Source organism: Sminthopsis crassicaudata, chromosome 4, assembly GCF_048593235.1.
Source record: "Sminthopsis crassicaudata isolate SCR6 chromosome 4, ASM4859323v1, whole genome shotgun sequence".
In the NCBI taxonomy this organism is placed as follows: Eukaryota; Metazoa; Chordata; class Mammalia; order Dasyuromorphia; family Dasyuridae; genus Sminthopsis; species Sminthopsis crassicaudata.
This window is the reverse complement of record NC_133620.1, coordinates 378,605,738-378,628,086: the sequence shown is the minus strand read 5'-3', so window position 1 is coordinate 378,628,086 and position 22,349 is coordinate 378,605,738. Positions and strand designations below refer to the sequence as shown.

The window sequence follows — 22,349 nt, the reverse complement described above, 5'->3', positions numbered from 1 at the left end:
GGAGAGTTTTGTTTGTGGAAGAGCAAGTCATTAGATCAGATTGGTGAGGAGTATAAGGTATAAGATCGGAAAGGTAAGAGGTGGTTAGCTCATGAAATGTTTTGAATGTCAAACAACTTTTTGTACTTTATCCTGGAGGTGATAGGAAACCACTGGAGTTCAACATGGGGTTGGGAGGGAGTGACATGATGGGACCTGAGCTTTAGGACAATCACTTGAGGGGCAGAATGGTAGATTAATTGGAGTGGGGACAAACTGAGGCAGGTAGATCCACCAGTAGGTTATTGTAATTTTCCAAGAGTGAGGAGATGAGCTGTCAGAAAAGACATGATTTTTTAGACTTTTCAGTTTCCTGAAGGGAGAGAAAGGTTCTAGGTAGAAGCTCACATGTAGAGGAGCTGTACTTCATTTGGAAGACCAAAGAAGACCAAGTTCTCTCTTTTATACCATAATAACATAGTTCAGAGGCACTGAGATTGAGCAATCTCCACCACTGAGGATAATGCTATGCAAATGGCCCTTTGAGCCAAGAGTTACCATAATTTTATCCAGAAGCTTAATATAAGCAATAAGTACAGCACTGACTATGTTACCTCACTGCCTCTGAAAACAAAACAATCAATAACAACTTACTCCAACTTTTCCTTAGAACAAAAATACTACACAGGCTTTTCTCTGCACATCAAAATCATTTAAGATTCCCTGGAAGAGTGAAAAGATCCTGCTATAGCACTCATTGGTCTTAAGAGAAAAAAAAAAAAATTCACTATAATATTAGCATGCTTCCTCTCTGTCTAATGGGAGTAATGACTATTCTATCAGATCTGTGAGGATCAAATGGAACAATGCAAAAATGCTTTATAAATTGAAAATATGCAGTCTATTACTGTTTAAAGGGGGGAAATGGCCTAGGAAAATGCTATGGGCCAGAACTCTGAAACAAGGATTATTTTTTTAAAGCATTATAGCTTTTTATTTACAAGATATATGCATGGGTGGTTTTACAGCACTGACAATTGCCAAGCCTTTTGTTCCAATTTTTCCTCCTTCCCCACATTCCACTCCCCCAGATGACAGGTTGACCAATACATGTTATATATGTTAAAGTATACATTAAATACAATATATGTATACATGTCCAAACAGTTATTTTGCTGTACAAAAAGAATCAGACTTTGAAATAGTGTACAATTAGCCTGTGAAGGAAATAAAAAAAGCAGGTGGACAAAAATAGGGGTATTGGGAATTCTACGTAGTGGTTCATAGTCATCTCCCAGAGTTCTTTCTCTGTGTGTAGCTGGTTCAGTTCATTACTACTCTATTGGAACTGATTTGATTCATCTCATTGTTGAAAATGGCCATGTCCATCAGAATTGATTATCATATAGTATTGTTGTTGAAGTATATAATGATCTCCTGGTTCTGCTCATTTCACTCAGCATCAGTTCATGCAAGTCTCTCCAAGCCTCTCTGTATTCATCCTGTTGGTCATTTCTTACAGAACAAGAATATTCCATAACATTCATATACCATAGTTTATTCAGCCATTCTCCAATTGATGGGCAACCACTCAGTTTCCATTTTCTAGCCACTACAAAGAGGTCTTTCACAACCATTCTTGCACATACAGGCCCCTTTCCCTTCTTTAAGATCTCTTTGGGATAGAAGCCCAATAGTAACACTGCTGGATCAAAGGGTATGCACAGTTTGATAACTTTTTGAGCATAGTTCCAATTCATTCTCCAGAATGGCTGGTTGTATTCATAATTCCATCAACAATGTATCAGTGTCCTGTTTTCCCACATCCCCTCCAATATTCTGTATTATCTTTCCCTGTCATTTTAACCAATCTGACAGATGTGTACTGGTATCTCAGACTTGTCTTAATTTGCATTTCTCTGATTAATAATGACTTGGAGCATCTTTTCATATGGCTAGAAATAGTTTCAATTTCTTCGTCTGAGAATTGTCTATTCATATTTATCAATATTTGACCATTTATCAATTGGAGAATGGCTTGATTTCTTATAGACTCAATTCTCTATATATTTTGGAAATGAGGCCTTTATCAGAACCTTTGTCTGTAAAAATGTTTTCCCAGTTTATTGCTTCCCTTCTAATCTTATCTGAATTAGTTTTGTTTGTACAAAAACTTTTCAATTTGATATAATCAAAATTTTCTATGTTGTGATCAATAATGATCTCTAGTTCTCCTTTGGTCATAAATTCCTTCCTCTTCCACAAGCCTGAGAGGTTGAAACAAGGATTCTTACAAGGTATTAAGTCACTGGAATTGATGAGACAATGGTTATCTAGTTTAGTATGGTGATTAATAGTTCTCTAAATTCAGTATGATTGATTTAATCTTAAAACAAATAATGGTTTCCTAGTGAAATAATGATTGCTTTATACTCCCTGTAAAGCTTATAAACTGGTATTCAGAGCCAGAGAGGACAGAGGACTGGAGGTGGGAGCTCAAGGTGAAAGATTCATTCCATCTTCATCAGCCTTGTGGTGGCTGGGCTCCTGCTACCTCCACTGAAACCAAGAGAGGGCCTCAAGAAAGCTAACTGCATCCCAGCAAAGAGATAATAAAGATTTGGACTTTAAGACCTGGCTATTCTTGTGGTGATTACTCTAACAAAAAAGCTGCCCAAGACCTCCAAAAAACCAAACAAGAAACTTTCATGTTTCCTCTTGGAATCTTGGATTCTGCCCCAGAGAAGCTGAGTTCTAATAGGTGAATTTTCCTCTCATCTGGTGCCCCAAAATCTCCATAGTATGCACCTATCATCTCATTTACAGCAATTTATGCTTTCCCTCCCTTCACCCCTTAGATTGTCTTGCTTGTAGTTGTCTTCAGAATTTAGTACCTTGCCTGACACATAGATAAATGAGGGCTCCCTCTCTTGCTTTCTCTCACTTTCTCCAACTCTCTCGCCTTCCCTTCCTGTGTCCTCCCTTCCTCCCCCCTCACTTCCTTTCTCTCTTTATTGTCCTCAAAGTTATATTCATTATTCTTGTTTGCTTTCCTTTCATTCTTTTAAACCTTATTCACTATGATTTCTAACATTATAAGAAAATTAAAAGTGCTGCTTCAATAAATAACCTATGATCTCTTAAATACCAAATCTAAAGCCCTCTTCTCAGTTCTCATCCTTCTTGATTTTTCAGTAGCATTTGATATTGTTGACTGCCTTGTCTGCCTGAACACTCTGAATTGTGACACCATTCTTTCTTGATTCTCCTCTTACCTGTAAAACTCATATTCAGTTTCTCTTGCTAAATTTTCATACATTCATATACTAATTATCTAGACTCCTAGAACCTCTTTTTATTCCCTCTCTATTCTTTCACTTGGTGAGATCCAAGTAACCTTTCTGTGTTTAATGATCATCTTTGTGCAGGTGACTCCCAAACTTCATCTCTCCCACATTCCAGTCCTGCATCACAAACTCCATATTGAATGCTTTGAACTAGATGCTCCATACACATCTCAAACTCAATATCCAGAACAAAGTATACTGTTTTCTCAAAAATCATTCCCTATCTGTTCTCTGCATATGTTTGTTCAGCATTCTTTCATTAATCCTAGTTTATAACTTTGGTGTCTATCCTTGATTCCTCACTCACTCACCCTACATATCTAATGACTTGCCAAATTTTTTTCTTTCTATTTCCATTTCTTACACACCTATTCACCACTCACTGTTCACACATCCACCATACTATTTCAGGTCTTCATTATATCTCAATTGAATTACTCCAATAGCCTCTTAAAATTTATTTCCCAGATTAGTATGGCAGAAACATTGATCCACATCTAACATGCTATATCAAGATAAGGTTGAAATGGGGTCATGATTTGGACATAGTGATATTATAAGCAAATTAGGACAAAGAATAGTTTACCTCTCAGATCTATGATGAAGGAAGACATTGTGGCCAAAGAAGAACATTACTGAATACCAAATAGATTTTTATTATATTAAATTAAAAAGGTTTTGTACAAACTAAACCAATGCAGACAAGATTAGAAGAGAAACAATAAACTGGGGGGGGGGGGGAATTTTACATTCAAGCCCTCATTTCTAAAATATATAGAGAGATTTCATTCAAATTCATAAGAATTCAAGCCATTCTCCAATTGATAAATGATCAAAGGATATGGACAATTAAAACCATTTCTAATCTTATAAAAAGATGCTGCAAATCACTATTGATCAGAGAAATGCAAATTAAGACAACTCTGAGGTACCACTACACACCTCTCAGGTTAACTAAAATGATAGGAAAAGATGATGATGTGGGAAAACTGGGACACTGGTACATTGCTGGTGGAGCTGTGAACTGATTCAACCACTCTGGAACCCTTGGTTCAAGCAACTTGGAAGTAGGCCTAAAAGGTTATCAAACTGTGCATACCCTTTGACCCAGAAATGTTTCTACTGGGATTATATCCCAAAGAGATCTTAAAGGAGAGAAAGGGACCCATATGTGCAAAACTGTTCGTGGAAACTGGAAACTGAGTGGATGCCCATCAATTGGAAAATGGCTGAATAAATTATGGTATATGAATGTTATTATTGTTCTGTACCAGCAGGATGATTCCAGAGAGACCTGCAGAGATTTACATGAACTGATGCTAAGTGAAATGAGAAGCACCGAGAGATCATTGTACATGGCAACAAGAAGATTATACAATAATTATACAATTATACATCTGATGGACTTGGTTCTCTTCAACAATGAGATGATTTAGGCCAGTTCTAATGATCTTGTGATAAAGAGAGCCATCTATGCCCAGAGAGAGGACTGTGGGAACTGAGTGTGGACCACAACATCGCATTTTCACTTTTTGTTGTTGTTTTCTTGCTTTTTTTCTTTCTCATTTTTTTCCTTTTTGATCTGATTTTTCTTGTGCAGCATGATATTTGAGGAAATAGGTACATAAGAATTACACATGTTTAATATATATTGAATTACTTGCTGTCTAGGGGGAGGGGTAGGAAGAAGGAAGGGGAAAAATTTGGAACAAAAGGTTTTGCAAGGGTGAATGTCGAAAATTATCCATGCATATATTTTGTAATTAAACAAAAAATTACTTCTGTCTCAACTTTCTTTACACCAGTCTATCCATTACCCAGCTAGTAGTGATTTTCCTCCAGCATAATTCTGATCATGTCTCCCTTTTGAACTCTAGTAAATTCCAGTAGTTTCCCTAATGCCAATGAAAAAAATAGTAATACTAATATTTTATGTATTCCATGTTCATCATTTAAACTAGGAATAATTTTACATATTTTTTTACAAATTAATTTAGCTTAAGGCATAATCAGGTAATTTACATTTGTCTAATAATTACAAACCAGTTCTGGATTTCCGGGTTCCCCAGTTGTTGATTTGAAAGTTTTCCACTTGGTCATAAACAAGTAAGCATCTCAAAAATAAAGCATTGAGATAGACTCTTCCCTGTATTATCTCTACAAGCTACTTTGCTAATATTTTTGATACACAAGTCATTCATTTGTCTTTACTTTTTATTCCTTTCTATCATTAAAATCACCAATCATCCTTACAGATATAATACAGTTTAAGAATGCATGCCAAACACAGTATGAGACCTCCTCTTAACAGATGGTTTGCTTTCCCAAAGGGCCTAGCACTTATAATCATCTCTTTGGGGGAAGTTCCTTGTTTGATCTTGTCAACTGTATGATATTTATTGTTTAGCTAGTTCATAGTGAAACCCACCTTTTGATCTAACACAATTCCCCTCATATGCCCCACCATAGTGAGAAGTTGACCCTAGGTCTTTGAAGGCTATCTCAGGGAAAGGTCCTACCAAATAGACCTGGAGAGGTTTCAAGTGTGGGAATATTGATGGTCAGCTTAACTTATACAAGAAGTAGCCTCACTCTTTAGAAAAGCTTATGTACAAAAGACAGTTCATTAGTCATATCAGCTCATGATTGTCATCTAGCAATGTATCAAGAGGTTGAGATCTGTATTGGCAAAGGGATTATTCTTGCTTATTCAAATACACACACATATTATATATATATATATATATATATATATATATATATATATATATGCACCTATAATACATATATATATATGTATATATACATAGAGATGGACAGTAATAAGAAGGATTTTTTGGATCTAGTGTTTAAGAAATATATGATTATACCAAAAGGGTTAGTTTTTCTTTCAAATGTAAAAACAGACTTTTAGTTGACTAACATTTTTCTAAATGTGATATGGATTAATATATCAGAATATATTGTACAAATTAATAAAGAATCAAAAGGGAAAAAAATTAATTTAGCTAATGCTAAATCTCTATATAATCTTTATAAATAATCTATGATTTGCTATCTGTGTATACACACACACAATCTATATATTCAAACTATTTTCAAAAAAAAATTACTTGGTATTTTATTTTTCTCTAGTTCCATGTAAAAGTCATCTTTAACATGTTTGTAAAACTTTGAGTTCCAGTTTATTTCTCTTTCTCCTTCCCCACTCTGCCTCATTGAGAAGGCAAGTCATTCAATAAAAATTATACATATATAGTCATATAAAACATTTTCATATTTGTCATATAGTGAATGAAAACATAGACACTCCTTTCTCCCCATTCCCACCTCCAAAACCAACAACTCAAGAAAAGTAAAGAAAGTTAAAACAACAACAACAAAGAAACTATGCTTCAATCTGTATTGAGATACCATTAGTTCTTTGTCTAGGAATGGATAGCATTTTTCACCATAATTCCTGTTGATCATCTTGCAATACTATTGTTACTTTGTACGCAGTACATAACACTTTGTATCAGCTCATGGAAGTCTTTCCATGTTTTTCTGAGAGCATTCTGCTCATCATTTTTTGCAGTACAATAGTTTTACATAATCACATAGAATTTATTCAACCATTCTCCAATTGATTGGGCATCCCCTAGTTTGTCATCAGAAACGACCTGCTATAAATATTTATATATTTGTATTATATATATATATATATATATATATATATATATATATAGGTTCTATAGGTTCTTTTTATCTAAGCTACCTTTTAGCTTGGAGAGAGACATATCCAAACAGGTTGCTTACCATATGCTATTCAACATATCTTCTCTGCCCCAAGAAGACATCAGTAAGTTATAGGAATCCTGAACAAGATCACAATACATTTTGAGCTAACATTCCAGAATTGTTTAATTACCAAATTCATTCCCTCCTGGGCAACTCCTCTTACTCCTGAGGTAAACAAATCCTTTCTTAATGAAGGATGGATCTTGGCAGGTGAAAGGGGAGCCCCAGGAATGAGCTACTTCTTATTCTCCAATGGCAACATTAAATAATTTTTTTAGTCATATGCCCATTTTTCCCATCCTCACTCAGGTTTTACCAAACTCCCCATTCTGGTTTATCTCAAGCATCTTGCCCCTGCCAACATTGATGATATAGCCTTCTTTGTCCTGTGAAGATAATTATTTTCTCCAGCAATGGGTTCTCCTCCCATTAAGGACACTGCTCCACCCAATTAACATTCTGAATTCATATTCCTAAGATATTTTTTGTCTTAGACCTGTTACCCAGACCAGTTTCCTAAGATACTTCCCCAAGGATTTTGGAAAGGGTTTTTTTATAGAAAAGAAATATGATTTAATATTTCTAGAGAAACAAATGCTATCATTGTTAGGAGCATCACATATGTGTGTGTATGATATATCTTACCATCATGTTTTGGAATTACTGATATTATACCATTATGTTTTAGAATCGCTGGCCGTTCTACAAGATTAAACTCAAAAATTTGGATTTGGCAGACCTTGATTGTTCCTCACCTCTGCCTTTCAGACTAGGTTACCTTGAACCAATTATATATTTATATAGTAGGCTCCTTGAGGGCAGAGATTATTTTGCTATTGTCTTTGTGACCACAGCAAGCCCAGGAATTGATCTTATAAAGTGTTGAATAAATCTTGTTGCCTAACTGATAAACATGTTCATCAAACCTGTCAGATTGCCTAGGATAAAGCGCTCCTTTAGGCTATTTTAGAATTCACCGCTGACATCCTCACATAAAATTTTTTGCCCATTTTTTCCTTGGCTCAAATTTATTCTCCAATGGCAACATTAAATAATTTTTTTTAGTCATATGCCCATTTTTCCCATCCTCACTCAGGTTTTACCAAACTCCCCATTCTGATTTATCTCAAGCATCTTACCTCTGACAGCATTGATGGTATAACCTTCTTTGTCCTGTGAAGATAATTATAACCCAAACCTCAAGTTTTCTCCAGCAATGGGTTATCCTCCCATTAAGGGCACTGCTCCACCCAGTATATCCCCTCTTAGTTTCTTAACTAAAAGGCCATCCAAACCCACTCAGTTGTAAATTTGTGCCATTTCCTAAAAACCAAATAGTACTTGCCTGAAAAATAGCTAGCATTTATATAGACTTGCTTCATCTGAAAAACAGGTAGTCTAGCAGGATAAATTCAGAGAGGCTTGGGGAGACTTACATGAACTGAAGCTAAATGAAATGAACAGAACCAGGAGATCATTATATGTTAGGATTACTAAGTGAGAACTCAGGTTGTCTGGATGGTGACAAGGTGAGAATTCAGGTTTTCTGGACAATTACAAGGTGAGAACTCAGGTTGACTTGATAGAGGGGGCAAGCTCATTGGCTGGGGTGATTCTTCCCAGAAGCCCTTGCATTATCCCACGCCCATTCTCTGGGAGGATAAAAAGAGACAGCATTGGGCGCAAAGGGCAGATCGGCCTGGAGAAGGATAAGAGCTGGAGGAGACTCAGAGCCAGGATTCAAGAGAAAGACTCTCTGCATTACATGAGGCCTGACGGGGCTCTCTGCAGGAAGGGAAGTCACTTCTAAGGACAAGAGTTAACAACAACTGCCTGGAGACAACGATTCACTACAGGAAGAAGAATCTGTCTGAAAGATTTGAGTAGACACAGCAGATCTCTTCCCAGAGAGCGATCCGGCAGCTTCTGGAGACGACAGCTCGCTACAATTGTAGTGAAAAGTTGGAACAAAAGTGATTGCAAGGGACAATGTTGAAAAATCACCCATGCATATGTTGTCAATTAAGAGAGAGAGAGAGAGAGAGAGAGAGAGAGAGAGAGAGAGAGAGAGTTTAGCAATTAAGGGGAAAAAAAAAACACAGATTAAGGTCTGAATTATGGAGTCCTGTGGAGAGCCAACATCAACTACATGTTGCAAGATCCAGATTTTCTTGTCTGGTCATTGCAGCTACCACTGAGAACTAATTGTGGAGAAGGGGCCCTACTTTTCTCACCACCAGCCACAACTGCTGTCCAAAATAAGCCCTGGGGGGGCCAACACAGACATCATGTGGGGAAGCAGCCCCCTGGACAGAAGTAGCCAGCATTCCCAGCAAATGCCAACCACCTACCACTCACAGAGGAAGCAGAGGAGCACAGCTTTGTAGTTGCTCCGTTCTTTCATACTCTTCATGCATGACCTCATTTGGAGTTCTCTTAGCAGAGATCTTGGGAGTTGTTTGTTATTTTTTCCCCCAGCTCATATAGGTGAGGAAATGGAGGCAAACTCAATGTGACTTGCTCAAGTTCATAGTGTCCAGTCTTTCTGATTTCAGACTGAGTACTCTGTCCATTGCACTATCTGGCTGCCCCCAAATCTACTTAACTTAAAAAACACCCTAAGAGAACAAGCAGCCGTGCCAAGCAAGTCAAACCCACCACCCCATTTGGACCACCATTCCTTTAGATCAAATGGAGACAGATCAGAATCCTGGATCTAAATCCAAGATCCCTGGAAACAGCAATGCTTCCACCCACTGCCCTCAGCCATGACGACCATAGAGAACATGCCCTATGAAGATGCAGCTGGCTACTACTCTTACTTCAGCCATCACTACTGAAGTCTCAGAATGGGAAATTGTTGCCACCTTGGCATTATCAAATAGTACATCAGAAACTAATTTTATCAGAGTATATGACAATAAAGCAGCATTCATATCTTTTTTTTGGTTGCACTCCTATGGACTATGGGATGTTTCCATCTGACTTGCAGCTGAAACTTTTGTGTTTTTCTCCCATGTGAGCTTAAGAACTTTTCTATTTGTATCCCCAAAGCTTTCAAGGGTGCTGTACATGAATAAAGTTACTACTAATAAAGTTATTCATTCAAAAGGACTTAGCTCCTGGAGTTACTTTCAGAAGTGGTGTACCACTCAACTTATGTCCAGGAAGGATATGGTGTACCAGTACAGGGGGTGGAATTTTAGTAGGCTACATCTCAGGAAATCTATGCAAATTATACAGTGCCACTATTTTGAGAATATGAATTATTATAAGCCTTGACTACTTTATCCTATGTAATTGTATGGTCTATTTAGACTAATTATTATTGGGCTGTTTTTTGGTGTTTTGATCAGTTGACCCATCATGTCAACTCCGTGAACGGCTGCCACCAGAAATCATTCTCCAGCTTATTCTAGCCCAAACTATTAGCTCTAAAAGTTCTATTAGTTTTTCAGATGGAAAAATTTTTTAGTAATGTTCCCATGTAGATATTAGGCTACCCTACATGTGATTGACATATAAATAGAAAGTAGGCTCCTTGAGAGCAGGCAACAGCATTTAAGCACTATAATGAGAGATTCTGAGAGCTAAGGAACTGCTACATGGATAAAACATGGTACTGTTCTCTCTCTCTCACACATTATATAAAAAATATATACATGAAATACTTTATATAATAAATATGATCTTATCTTACGAAGCCATTTAGGAATTGAGAGATGACCAATCTATTTGACCTATAACAGAGCCTACTATAATTTGTCTGATTATCCAATACCCTACAGAAACTGGAAACAACTCAAGACACTCATGATTCAAAGATAAGCTGTACTGGACAGAAATCTACTCTTATAGCCTTTTAGTCATAGATGACTATACTGATTATACCATGTGTAAAAGCAGGCAGGGACTAGCAACCAGGTCACCAGCTCTAGCCCTGTGTGCACAGTAAGATAATCAATCAGGGCAAAAGGCTTCATTAACTCAACATTTTTTAAAAATATGTAAATAAGAAAGGACATTCAAAAGGAATGTAGATTAGCAGGGAATTTTTGAAAATAATGTAATTGATTGCTTTTTTAAAGAGCAAAAGGTCTGAAATGGAGTTTTATAGTTTCATATAGAATATTCTGCTCCATATAAACACATCTAGTGGCACAGTGCTTAGAGACAGGAAGGTCTGAGTCCGATTCTGGTCTCAGATCCATATTAGCTGTGTGACACTGAGCAAGTCATTTAACCTCATTTGTAAAATAAGATAGCACCTATCTCTCAGTGTGACTATGAGAATCAAATAGGGAAATATTTGTAAAGTGAATAATACAGACTTAGTTATTATTATGAATATTTAAGTATATGAGAATGCTCATTTGTTTTTGTATATAAGAATTCAGAATTTTTAAAAATGTTATGATAATCACATTCTACTGAAAGCTTTTGGGCATGAAAAATTTTTGTAAACTTTCTTAAAACCAATTTATACTGTATAAACTATAAAAGAGAAAATGATGGTATAATGGGGAAAGAGGATTAGATTTGGAGCAAAATGATATGGATTTGAATCCTAATATTGTCTATGTAACCTCAACCAAGTCAATTTCCCTCTCAGGCCTCAGAATTCTCATCTACAAAATAAACAGATTGAATTAGATAATCACTTAAGATCCTTTTAGGCTCTAACATTCAACTTACCCTTTCTAAAAAACACTTAAGAAACCAACATACAGGGCAGTTAGGTAGCAGAATAGATCCAGCACCAGCCCTGGAGTCAAATCTGAACTCAGATGTTCAACACAAAGTGTGTGACCCTGGGCAGATGACTTATCCACATTTGCCTCAAGGGGAAAAAAAAGAAAGAAAAAACTAACATTGTATTATTAATCTTTCCGACAAATGGCCAGTTCTATACTTTAACAATCAGTCTCACCACTCTGAAATATGATATGAATGATTAGGTGATTTTTCTTTCCTTAAAAGGAAAAAATTTTTAGAAAATGCATAAATTACATAGTTAAGCATATATCCCCTCCCAACTTCCTCCATTCCCCAACTCAATGATAAAAAGGTCACACAGACATTTTTGTTTGATATCTTATATTTTTTCAGTTGCACTTTTCGTAGTGATGGGTTAATAGCTTTAAAAAAAAAAACCCAAAAACCTATGGTACATATCTGAAAGAAATGGTGAAGGCAGAGGCACATGAGAAGATGTATATTGATTGATGATGAGTGAAAGACAAACAGGAAAATAATATAGTGAATGAAAATGAAAAGAGCAACAATAAAACAATAGAAATGGAATCCTTGGAAATGACCAAGTTAGGCCTTAGAGAAAGAGTAGAATAAGGTGTTTCCCTTCTTTCTTTGCAGATAGAGATAGAAGACAATGGTTATGGAACACAGGTCACAACACTTCACTTTAGTTATCTGTTGCTTGGTTTAAATGAATTCTTTTCCTTTTTTGTTTCCTTTTGTCAGAAGCCATAATTCTTTGGGAAGAGGGACCGATATAATGGAATTGACATAAAAAGCCCCAGCAAAAAATGTGAAAATAAGGAAGTTTTTGAATGAATTTATAGGCCTCCTTTCGGATCATGGAGCTTATTTCAGTTTTTCTTCTCTTTTTTCAGCTGATTCAGTGAAATATTTCATTTAGTCAGTTTAGAAGAATTTATTTTCTTGATATCCACACTACTCAGAATCAAGGTCCCATTTCTGAATTTTCCAATTTGCCCTGCTGACCCTGTTGACAAAATGTTGGGAGCCAATTTCTTCTTTTTGGATTTCCTAGATTTTAAAATAAGAGAAAAAGAGGATATAATTAAGTTGAGTGAACAAGATACACAAAGTACCTATCAAAAGTCCTAACTTAAGGGGAAATCAAAGATGACATCTTAACATGGACATTAAGAGAAAAAGGCTATTTTGAGCAAAAGATTACTGAGATGATGAAAATCATAGCAAAAGAATAAAACACAATACTGAAAATTACTAATGTTTTATATTACATGGTATTGTATCAAAGAGAATAGAAAGGTTTGTGTGCTCAAGATCATAAAATCCAATGATAGTCCCAAAGAAAAGAGAATGAATATTTCTTCCTTAATGATAGAGGGATAGGAGACCACAAAAACATGTACAGTAGATGTGGTCACTGTATCAGAGGTTTTTCCCTAAGTGGTTTTCTTTTTTTTTCCCCCAGTTGCTATATAATGGTTTTAACTGATCTGAAACTAACTAATTTAACACTAAGTATTTATAAAATACTGTTTGATACTATTTGGCACTAAATAATTAATTATAAAGTATCCATTTGTGGTAGATATAAAGAATTAGTATTACTACCATCTGCTCACAGCCAATATAAAAAAATCGACTTTTAAAAATGACTAGAAATCCATAATTTAAAAAGCAAGGGGAGAGACCTCTAATTAAAGCTAGCATTTTCTTATCAAATACCATGTTTCAAGTGTCAAAATGTTCCTTGCAGGTACAGGGGTTAATAGAGTTCAGGGGGAGTATAAAGTGTAGTTTTGGTGTTACACATGTATTTTAATTCAAAGTCCCCTCATTATATCTCAGGGTGAAGAGTCAACTAGTCCTAGAGACGAGAATAGGAGATATGTTTTAAATAAGGAAGCATCCAGACAGCATTATTACACATTGGCATTAAGAACTAAGAAGGTTCTTCTTATCATCTATCTATATATATTTTTGCTCTCTTCTAGCTTTCTGGTCAAATTTGGAATTTCATAGTCCTAAGCCAGATACATATTGTTGAATTTAAATCCTAGCAAAAACTAGGTGGGAGAGATGGAAAGTAATGGCAAGAGTGGGGATGGAATTGAGATAACTGTGATACAAAGAAAAAGGGCACCAACAAAATGTATTTTTCTTTAAAAAGATCGTCACATTTCACTTTATAAATGAGAAAACTGAGGCCCACAAATTAGGTGATTTGTCCAGGATCACATAGACAAAGTAGAGCCAGGTAAGTGATATTATTGAGGATGGAGTCAGGAACATCTGAAATCTGGCTTCAGGTACTTATCGTATGCCTCTGTCATTTCATCCTTGTTTGCCTCAATGAAAATGAAGACGATAATAGCATCCACCTCTTGCAGTTGTGAGAATCAAATGAGATAATAGTCTCAAGAACTTATTTATAACAGTGGCTGGCACATAGGAGGTGCTTACAGGAGATGCTTAATAAATGTTTATTCTATTCCAAAACCAAAGAAAGAAATGGTCAGAGTATCCTTTTGAGATGGGCTGAGATGATTTCAGAAACATAAAACTGAAGATGACAAATATGAAAATATGGCAGGTTAACATCGTCTTAGACAAGACCTAATTTATTAACAAGGCAGTCTCAACACAACAATGAATTGCTTGGGGTTCAGGCAAAGGATGGAGAGGAAAGGATTCTAGAAGTTCTAGTCTTGTGTTGTTGCAAATAGGAAAAAAATTTGAAAATTTACCTAATTTTTTCCTTTGAAATTGATGCTGAGTTTAGAAATGCCAATCTTGGGTCTATGGGTACTATTGATTGCTGTGTATGGTTAAGTGCTAATTTCAAAGATCTATGAGTTTGGCTACAGTTACTGAGTTGTCTGACAAAAAAAAAATCTGTGATTCAGGGAAGCTAGAGAAGGTTCAGCTTGGTGGAAATGGGACAAATATGTTGTTTGGGAGAAGTTACTTCTCTACCTTTGCATTTTTACATATAAACTGGGGATTACAAAATTATCCTACCCATATTTCCAACAAGGTTATTGTGACAAAACTGGATAAATAAAGTAGGATCATAACTGGATAAGTAAAAAAATGCCTTACTAGTGGCAAGATTTTGTTATGACTTCTAAATGGGAATTTAATCATTAACTTTTTGAAACTTAGTACTCACCTATTATCCTCTGAACCTTTCCTCTTCTTTGTTCTGAAAGCATCTGTGACCTGGGCCTAATTTCAGAATTTCAAAGAATTGTTATGTCAAAGTAATATCGTGTTCCAATGTTACTTCAAAATACTAATTCTTACAAAGACATTCAGTTTATTTCTAATAGGTCATTCAATTGAAAAAAAAATTAAGAATCAACAGTGTAAAATTCAAAAGAATAACCAGAGTATCAGAGGGAAAAATGAAAAGATAAGAATGAAAAGGGAAATAGCACATCTAGATCTTAAATTCTTATTATAAAACAGTCATAGTCAAAACCTCTTGATATTTCCTAACAACCAGTTCCACATGTTTAACATAAATTGGATTACTTCTCATCTAGGGAAGGGGGTGGGGAGAAGGAGAGGAAAATTTGGAACACAAGGTTTTGGAAAAGTCGATGTTGAAAAATTATCCATGCATATGTTTTTAAAATAAAAAAACTTTAATAAAAATAAATAAATTAGAATTGGAGGAAAAAAACCCAAACAATCAGTTCCAAATTATTCCAACTTCCCTCTGACCTTTCCCACTTCCTCCTCCCTCTAAATTTAAACTCCATACCCTGAACTTTGAACTCTTCCCCTATCTGGCTGGGATATAAGACTTCAGTTTCAAACTATACTAGTTCTACTTAGGCCTTCATCCTAATCTATTCCTCAGTAGAACATGTTTTTCTCCCATGAACCATCTTGGGCTTTTATCTTACATTCCCCAGAAATTAAGCCTCCACTATGCTTTCCAGCGTTTTCTATGGGGTCATAGGCCCCCCCTCATTCTTCTTCCTATCTCTCCTTTATATATGGTCTTCTTAAGCAATGTAAATTTTTTAGAATATAAGCTTTTAAAATGTAAACTTTTTGAGGGCAGCTTGCCATCTTAACATGGTGCCGGGCATATAGTAAAATAATAAATGCTCTTACCTATTGGCAGGAAAAAAATTAAATCAGTGGAACATAAAGAATAAAGAATAAGAAGAAATAACTGAAGTAAATAATCTAATAAACTAAAAAGTGAATTACAGAATAAAGAAGTATTTATTTGATAAGAACTGCTGGCAAAAGTGGAAAATCAGTCTGGCGGAAATTAGGTTTTGACCAACATGTTACACTATATTCCACAATAAATTCAAAGTGAATAAATAGCATAAACATATGAAAGATTATACCAACAAAAAATAAAAATTGAAGTAGATCATATGCTATTTTTGGTGTGGATAGGAGATGAATGTTTAATCAAACAAATGAGAAATGGATTAGAAAAGATGAAATAGAGCAATTTTAATGAAATGAAATTATAGAGCTTTTACATTAATAAAACTGTTTCATCTAGGCTAAGAAGGGAAACAGCTGACTAGGAAAAAAAAAAAACCTTTATATCAACTATCTCTGATAAGGGTATGATATCCATTCTATATAGGCCTTAAATGAAATTGTGTAAGAACAAAAGTCACTCTCCATAGAAAAGTGGTCAAATGATTAACAATCATATAATCTGTCTTACTGATAATGAGGAATGTAAATAAAGGAATCCTTAAATTCTACTTCACAACTAGCATACTGGCAAGGATGGCAAATAGTAAATGTTGGGGAGGTTATGAAAAGATAAGCATACAAATGCATTGTTGATGATGCTGTGAATAGTAACGAAGAACTGGAAACAAAACAGATCCCCATCTATTGGAAAATGACTGTATGATCCAGTGTAAGTTATTCATCCTATTTGCCTCAGTTTCCTCATTTGTAAAGTAAGAGCTAATAAGAGAACCCATTTCCCACAGTTGTAGTGAAGCTCAAATGAGACAATAATTGTAAAAGTACTTAGCACAGTGTCTGTCACACAGTAAGCACTATATGAATGTGAGTTATCATTATCAACACCATCACCAACACTGTCTTAATGTCTTTCCTCTAAAATCACCCTAATTTATCCTGTACATATTATTTGTTAGACTGAGAGCTCTTTGGAAACAAGTACTACTTTTTGCCTTTCTTTGTGTCCCCCCAACATTTTAAAGAATGCCTGGCACATAGTAAATGCTTAATAAATGTTTCTTGATTCAATTTGCCTTCCCATTCAGAGCTAAATTGGTAGGCTGTGGTGACTTAAATACACAAAATCTTTTCAAGGTATAAAAATATAAAAGGTATAAAAGAAAAAAGCTCATACCATTCTTTTCTCTTCTTCCCTTGCTGCCTTTTTTTCTTTGATTTGCTCCTGTAAAATCTTGTAATTCACATAATTATTTTTTGGAGGCTGCAATGAAATAAGAGACACATTATTGATCTTAACTCAATGGCAAAAATCCCTCTCAAAGCCTATCTTTCCCTATCACCCCCTAAATGGCACAGGAAGGCAGAAAGTAGCAGATGACCTTAGCACCAAGCATGATGGCTCTCTCCTGTTCCAGGATCCGTTCTTTCCCCTTCCCATAACCAGTGATCCCAAAACGATGCACTTCCAAACGGGCCTGTGAACAGAGAGCAACAACAGATATTAATTACCATTCTAACTGCACTAAAGAAAACATCCCAGTGCACTCAATACTAACTATGCCTGTACTCTTATAACTAAAATTACTATTAATGTTACTAACCTATTGGGAGTAATTCCTTTAATCTTTTATGCTTTAAGTCAAGTTTAAGTGATGTTAGAAACATTTTTCCTAATATATGCTTCCCTTCCCAATTACAGTAAAGAATTCTAGATACTTCAAAGAACATTAAGAATGTATATAAGAAACCACCACCTTGAATCTTCCCACTTCTCTATTCCTATAAGGAATATTTATTAATAAGGGAAGTTTAACATAAAGCGCAATTTCTGTACAAATTAATGAGAGAGGAGGAATAAAATTCAGAATTTACCCAAGATTTATGTTCATTCCTCCTCTGAAATCTTCAGAGGATCTTCCAGTACATACCTTCTCCAAATTAAACTCTTGTATACCCACATCCTTTTCAAGGGCACTAATTTTTGTCTGGAAGAAAAAAAAGAAAGATTTTCATTTAATCAATTCATTACCATATTGGTGTAATGCCCATGACTGTTGACTCCGGAAGTTTGGACAAATACAAAAACAATCTTTAAGAGAGTCAGAACGTGTATTTATATTCAACTTGTTTACTCATACTAGTCAACCTGCCCTTTCCCAGTCAGGAAATATCCTTCTTCCTTGGACCTCATAGAGAACTTTGTTCTGCAACTTGTATATTTATAATATAATTTTTTTGGGGGGAGGAAGAGTTACAGGGCCTCTATACCTGGGATTTTATTGATGCAGGATCTTCCTCATGAATAAATTCCTACTACTAATAGATTGGCAAATGCTAAGCAAGGTATACTTTTGGGGAGTTGCCCAGAGCACTGATATTAAGTGACTAATCAGTATATGTTGAGATGGGTAGATCTGGATTCTGACTTTCTTGAATTTGAAATTGGCTCTTCATCTCCTATACCATATTGACTTTTTCTCTATATATTCTATGTAGTTGTACTCTGTGTAGTTCAGGCCACTCACCATTTACCACCTGTACTATTTTTGTTCACTCCAAAGGCCTCCCTTACTTTTTATTGTACTTTTGACTCTAATGACTTTGTCAACATAACTCATTCTGATATTTGACTCATCACCTGTCTAAATATACTCTAGTATCATTCCATTTTGTCAAGCTCCCATTTCCCATTCATAAGCTCTTTTCCTGAACTTTATTTTGGAAATAAGCCCAGACCAAATAAGCTTCATTCTCCTTTCAGCCAGACAGATTTTGCCACTATGCCCCTTGCCCAGGTACTGATATCTGTCCTTTACCTCCTACTCACTAATGTTGTCTTCTCCAACTAGAATGTAAGTAGCTTGAGAACAGAGAATGTCTTTCTTTTTGTTTAGCTTGCTCTTCACTAGTAAACACTACTAAATGCTTGTTATCTATCTACCTACTTGTGACTGCTTCTGGATTTTCTCCTTTTCATCCAATCCTCCACATAGTTGCCAAAGTGGTATTTCTAAAATGGAAATCTAACTATATTACTTCCCTGTCCTAGAAACCCCAGTGACTCCCAATTACTACTTCTATGATTAAACAGAAATTTTTTCTGTTTGGCCTTTAGAAATCTTTATAATCTTAGTTCTATCTATGTTCTGCCTTATTTCAAATTATATGAGTCTACCACACCTTCTGCAGTCCACTCACTGTCCTTCTTTCTTTCCCCCCTTTACAACATACCACTTCTTGTCTATATGTTTCTACTTACATGTACAACACAGTGTTTCCTTGATAGTGTAAGCACTCTGAGGGCTATTTTTGTATTTATTTGTATTTATCTCTGTATTTGTAGAGTTTAGCACAATACCTGATATATAGTAATAAGTACTTATGAATTATGTAATACTGTATATTGTGGTATTCCATGTCATGATGTGACTAGTGTGTAGTCTTTGAACAATGACTTTACATTTTCTCTGACACTCTACCTAACAATCTTGATACAATAAGCTCTAAATATACATAATTTCTAGAAAGAATCAGTGTCAGTTTCCAACCTCTTCTTAAAGAAAATTCCCATTAACTATGCCCAAACAGCTATAAAACTGTGCCCCGCAGTGCCATTACAAGAGTCTGTATTCCAAGAAAATCATGAAGGAGGGAAAAAGACCCACATGTGCAAAAATGTTTGTAGCACCTCTTTTTGTGGTTGCAAAGAATTGGAAAATGAATGGATATCCATTGGGAATGGTTGAATAAGTTGTGGTATATGAAGGTAATTGAATATTATTATTCTATAAAAAATGATGAACAAGCTGATTTTAGAAAGACCTGGAAAGATTTACATGAACTGATGCTTGAAACAAGCAGAACTAGGAATATATTGTACACTATAATAGCAAGAATGTACAATGACTAACTATGAAAGACTTGGTTTTTCTCAGTGGCTCAGTGATCCAAAATAATCTCAATAGACTTTGGACAGAAAATGCTTTCTACATCCAGAAAAAGGAGACAGAATGTAAATTAACACATGCTATGTTCACTGCTTTTTTTCTGGTTTTTTTTTTTTGTTTTTTTTTTTTGGTCTCCCATGGTTTTTCCCTTTTGCTCTGATTTTTCTCTCCCAACATGATTCATAAAGCAATGTGTGTTAAAAATAATTTAAAAAAAAAAAGTTTCCCTTTCCATTGCTTCCTTAAGCATTTGTTTTGAGAGAGGAAACTTTATTTTTGTCAAAAATAGAAGACTGAATGTAAATATTCATGACTTTAGCCTGATTAGCACATAATAGGAAGGCATCTAAGTTTCTACTTTTGAAGACACTTGTGAAATGTAAATTATAAATAGTAAATGGTAAGGGCAGCTGGATGGCACAGAGCACCAGCCCTTAAGTCAGGAAGACGCCAGTTCAAATCTGGTCTCAGACACTTAACACTTCCTAACTGTGTGTGACTCAGCATCAATTGCATATAAATCTTCCCAGGCCTTTCTAAAGTCAGCTTGTTCATCACTTTTTATAGAACAATAACAATCTATTAACTTCATATACCATAACTTATTCAGCAATTCCCCAATTGATGGACATCTACTTATTTTCCAATTCTTTGCTAACACAAAAAGAGCTTAAGCATACTTTTGTTAACCATCATCTCTCCAAGCTTATTGCCTAAGTATTTTTTAAAATTTATTTTCAATTTAGCAGACACCAAATAATATAAGCATTTTTATACACAAAGTAGAATAGAAAGGATTATACTAGAAATTGCAAAACTCTATATGGCATATTTTCCTTTTTAAGCATATAAATTTCACATGTAATTTGGGAAGAGGGGTTGCTAAATTTAGATTTAGTGCTGTTAAGCCACATTAAATGAATTTCACAATTCTCCTGCATCTGGAATTTTTGTTATCTTTCCCTGACAGAATAAGCAAATACTTTTAAAATACTTTTCTTGGAATAGGTAATCTTTCACAAGACTTCCTTTACAGAAACTTGATTAATCAGTCAAGAGCATAAACACAATTGGTAAACTATCCTTCATAGCTTCCCTCATAACTATCCTTAGGGAAAATGATGACATCTATTCCCCAGCCCTTCTTATCTTAATCTGTGGTTGTGACTAGTACACCAAGCAACAAAGATTAAGGAGCTAGGACACCATATTTATATAACTAATATGTTTAATATAGTTGAAAGCCATTCCTTAATGAATTCATCACATGCTTAATCTCTTATATTAATAATGGTAGATGACTTAAAAGATCTCTAAAATCCTATGGAACAAATACCTTCATCTACATATGTAAAATACTTATGATAATATTAATTAATTCAAATTATTACAGATCTGTAATAATCAACAGCTTAACCAAATTAAAGTTGCTTCATGGCCCAATTTATTTCCAATTTGACTGGTGGTGGTAAAAGTTTTCCACTGACTCCATAGTTAGGAGCATGATGCTAATAGAGAAACTTAATGGCTAAATACTTTATGGAAAGGCCCTGCCCATCAATTCAAGGTTGCCTAATATCACACAATAACATCATTGAGTAACTCCTATTTGACCTAGAGAAAGCATTCTTCCATCTAGTAAGGGAGGTGACCTAGAAGACCCGATTATAAACTTTTTGCAAACACTTCAGTTAGCTACAAATACAGGAAGCCCTGATGCACTCACTAGTGAATGTGTGTCTGTGAATCCTGTCAGTAAACTATTAACAGTCTACTATGTAATAGCACTGTACTAAGTGCTGAAGTTAGAAATAGCCCTGCCCCGCCAAAAGGCAGTCTCTGCCTTGGAGTTTGCAATCTAATGGGGGAAGACAATATACAAAGGGAAGCTGAAAAGGAGGTAAAGAGAAGATATTTACAATAGAGACAGGATGCCGGCACGGGTACTCTCCTTAAAGAAGGTTTTAGGAGGTGCTCTTAGGTCTGCCCTTCAGCTCCCACTTGGAAAGGCAGAAGTTTCTGATCGGGGTGGATTTCAGGGCTCTTGCTGGATAATGAGGTCCAAAGGAGTACAAAAGGATACCTTCCTAATCACTACAACGAGATTATAAACTCATTAAACAGGGACTATGTTTTACACTTCATATAGTAGGCGCTCAATAAACATCTGTTGGTTGACTGATAACACCCAACTCTCCTGTCTACTCCCTATTTAAACTCTTATAGGATTTCTTGTTTTTCAAGAATACATGTATGTTTAATTGGATGCTTGTTAACAATACAAAACCCTTCTGCCTTGCAAGGTTTCCTGTTCATATGACCTATAATTTAGGCTAATATTATAAGTACTATTTATCTA

General features: G+C 35.3%; 1 protein-coding gene across 1 annotated transcript in view; it reads right to left on the bottom strand.

Moving 5' to 3' along the window:
* Window positions 1-12,186: 12,186 nt before the first annotated feature.
* FSAF1 (40S small subunit processome assembly factor 1) overlaps window positions 12,187-22,349 on the bottom strand; it is a 32,007-nt gene continuing 21,844 nt past the window's right edge. Inside the window, exons 3-7 of the mRNA XM_074262343.1 lie at window positions 17,972-18,028; window positions 17,423-17,518; window positions 17,218-17,304; window positions 15,016-15,071; window positions 12,187-12,896 (exon numbers count right to left, since the gene is read on the bottom strand). Of these exons, the coding sequence (XP_074118444.1) occupies window positions 12,758-12,896; window positions 15,016-15,071; window positions 17,218-17,304; window positions 17,423-17,518; window positions 17,972-18,028 (435 nt within the window). The 3' untranslated portion in view covers window positions 12,187-12,757. The remainder of the gene's footprint in view (window positions 12,897-15,015; window positions 15,072-17,217; window positions 17,305-17,422; window positions 17,519-17,971; window positions 18,029-22,349) is intronic.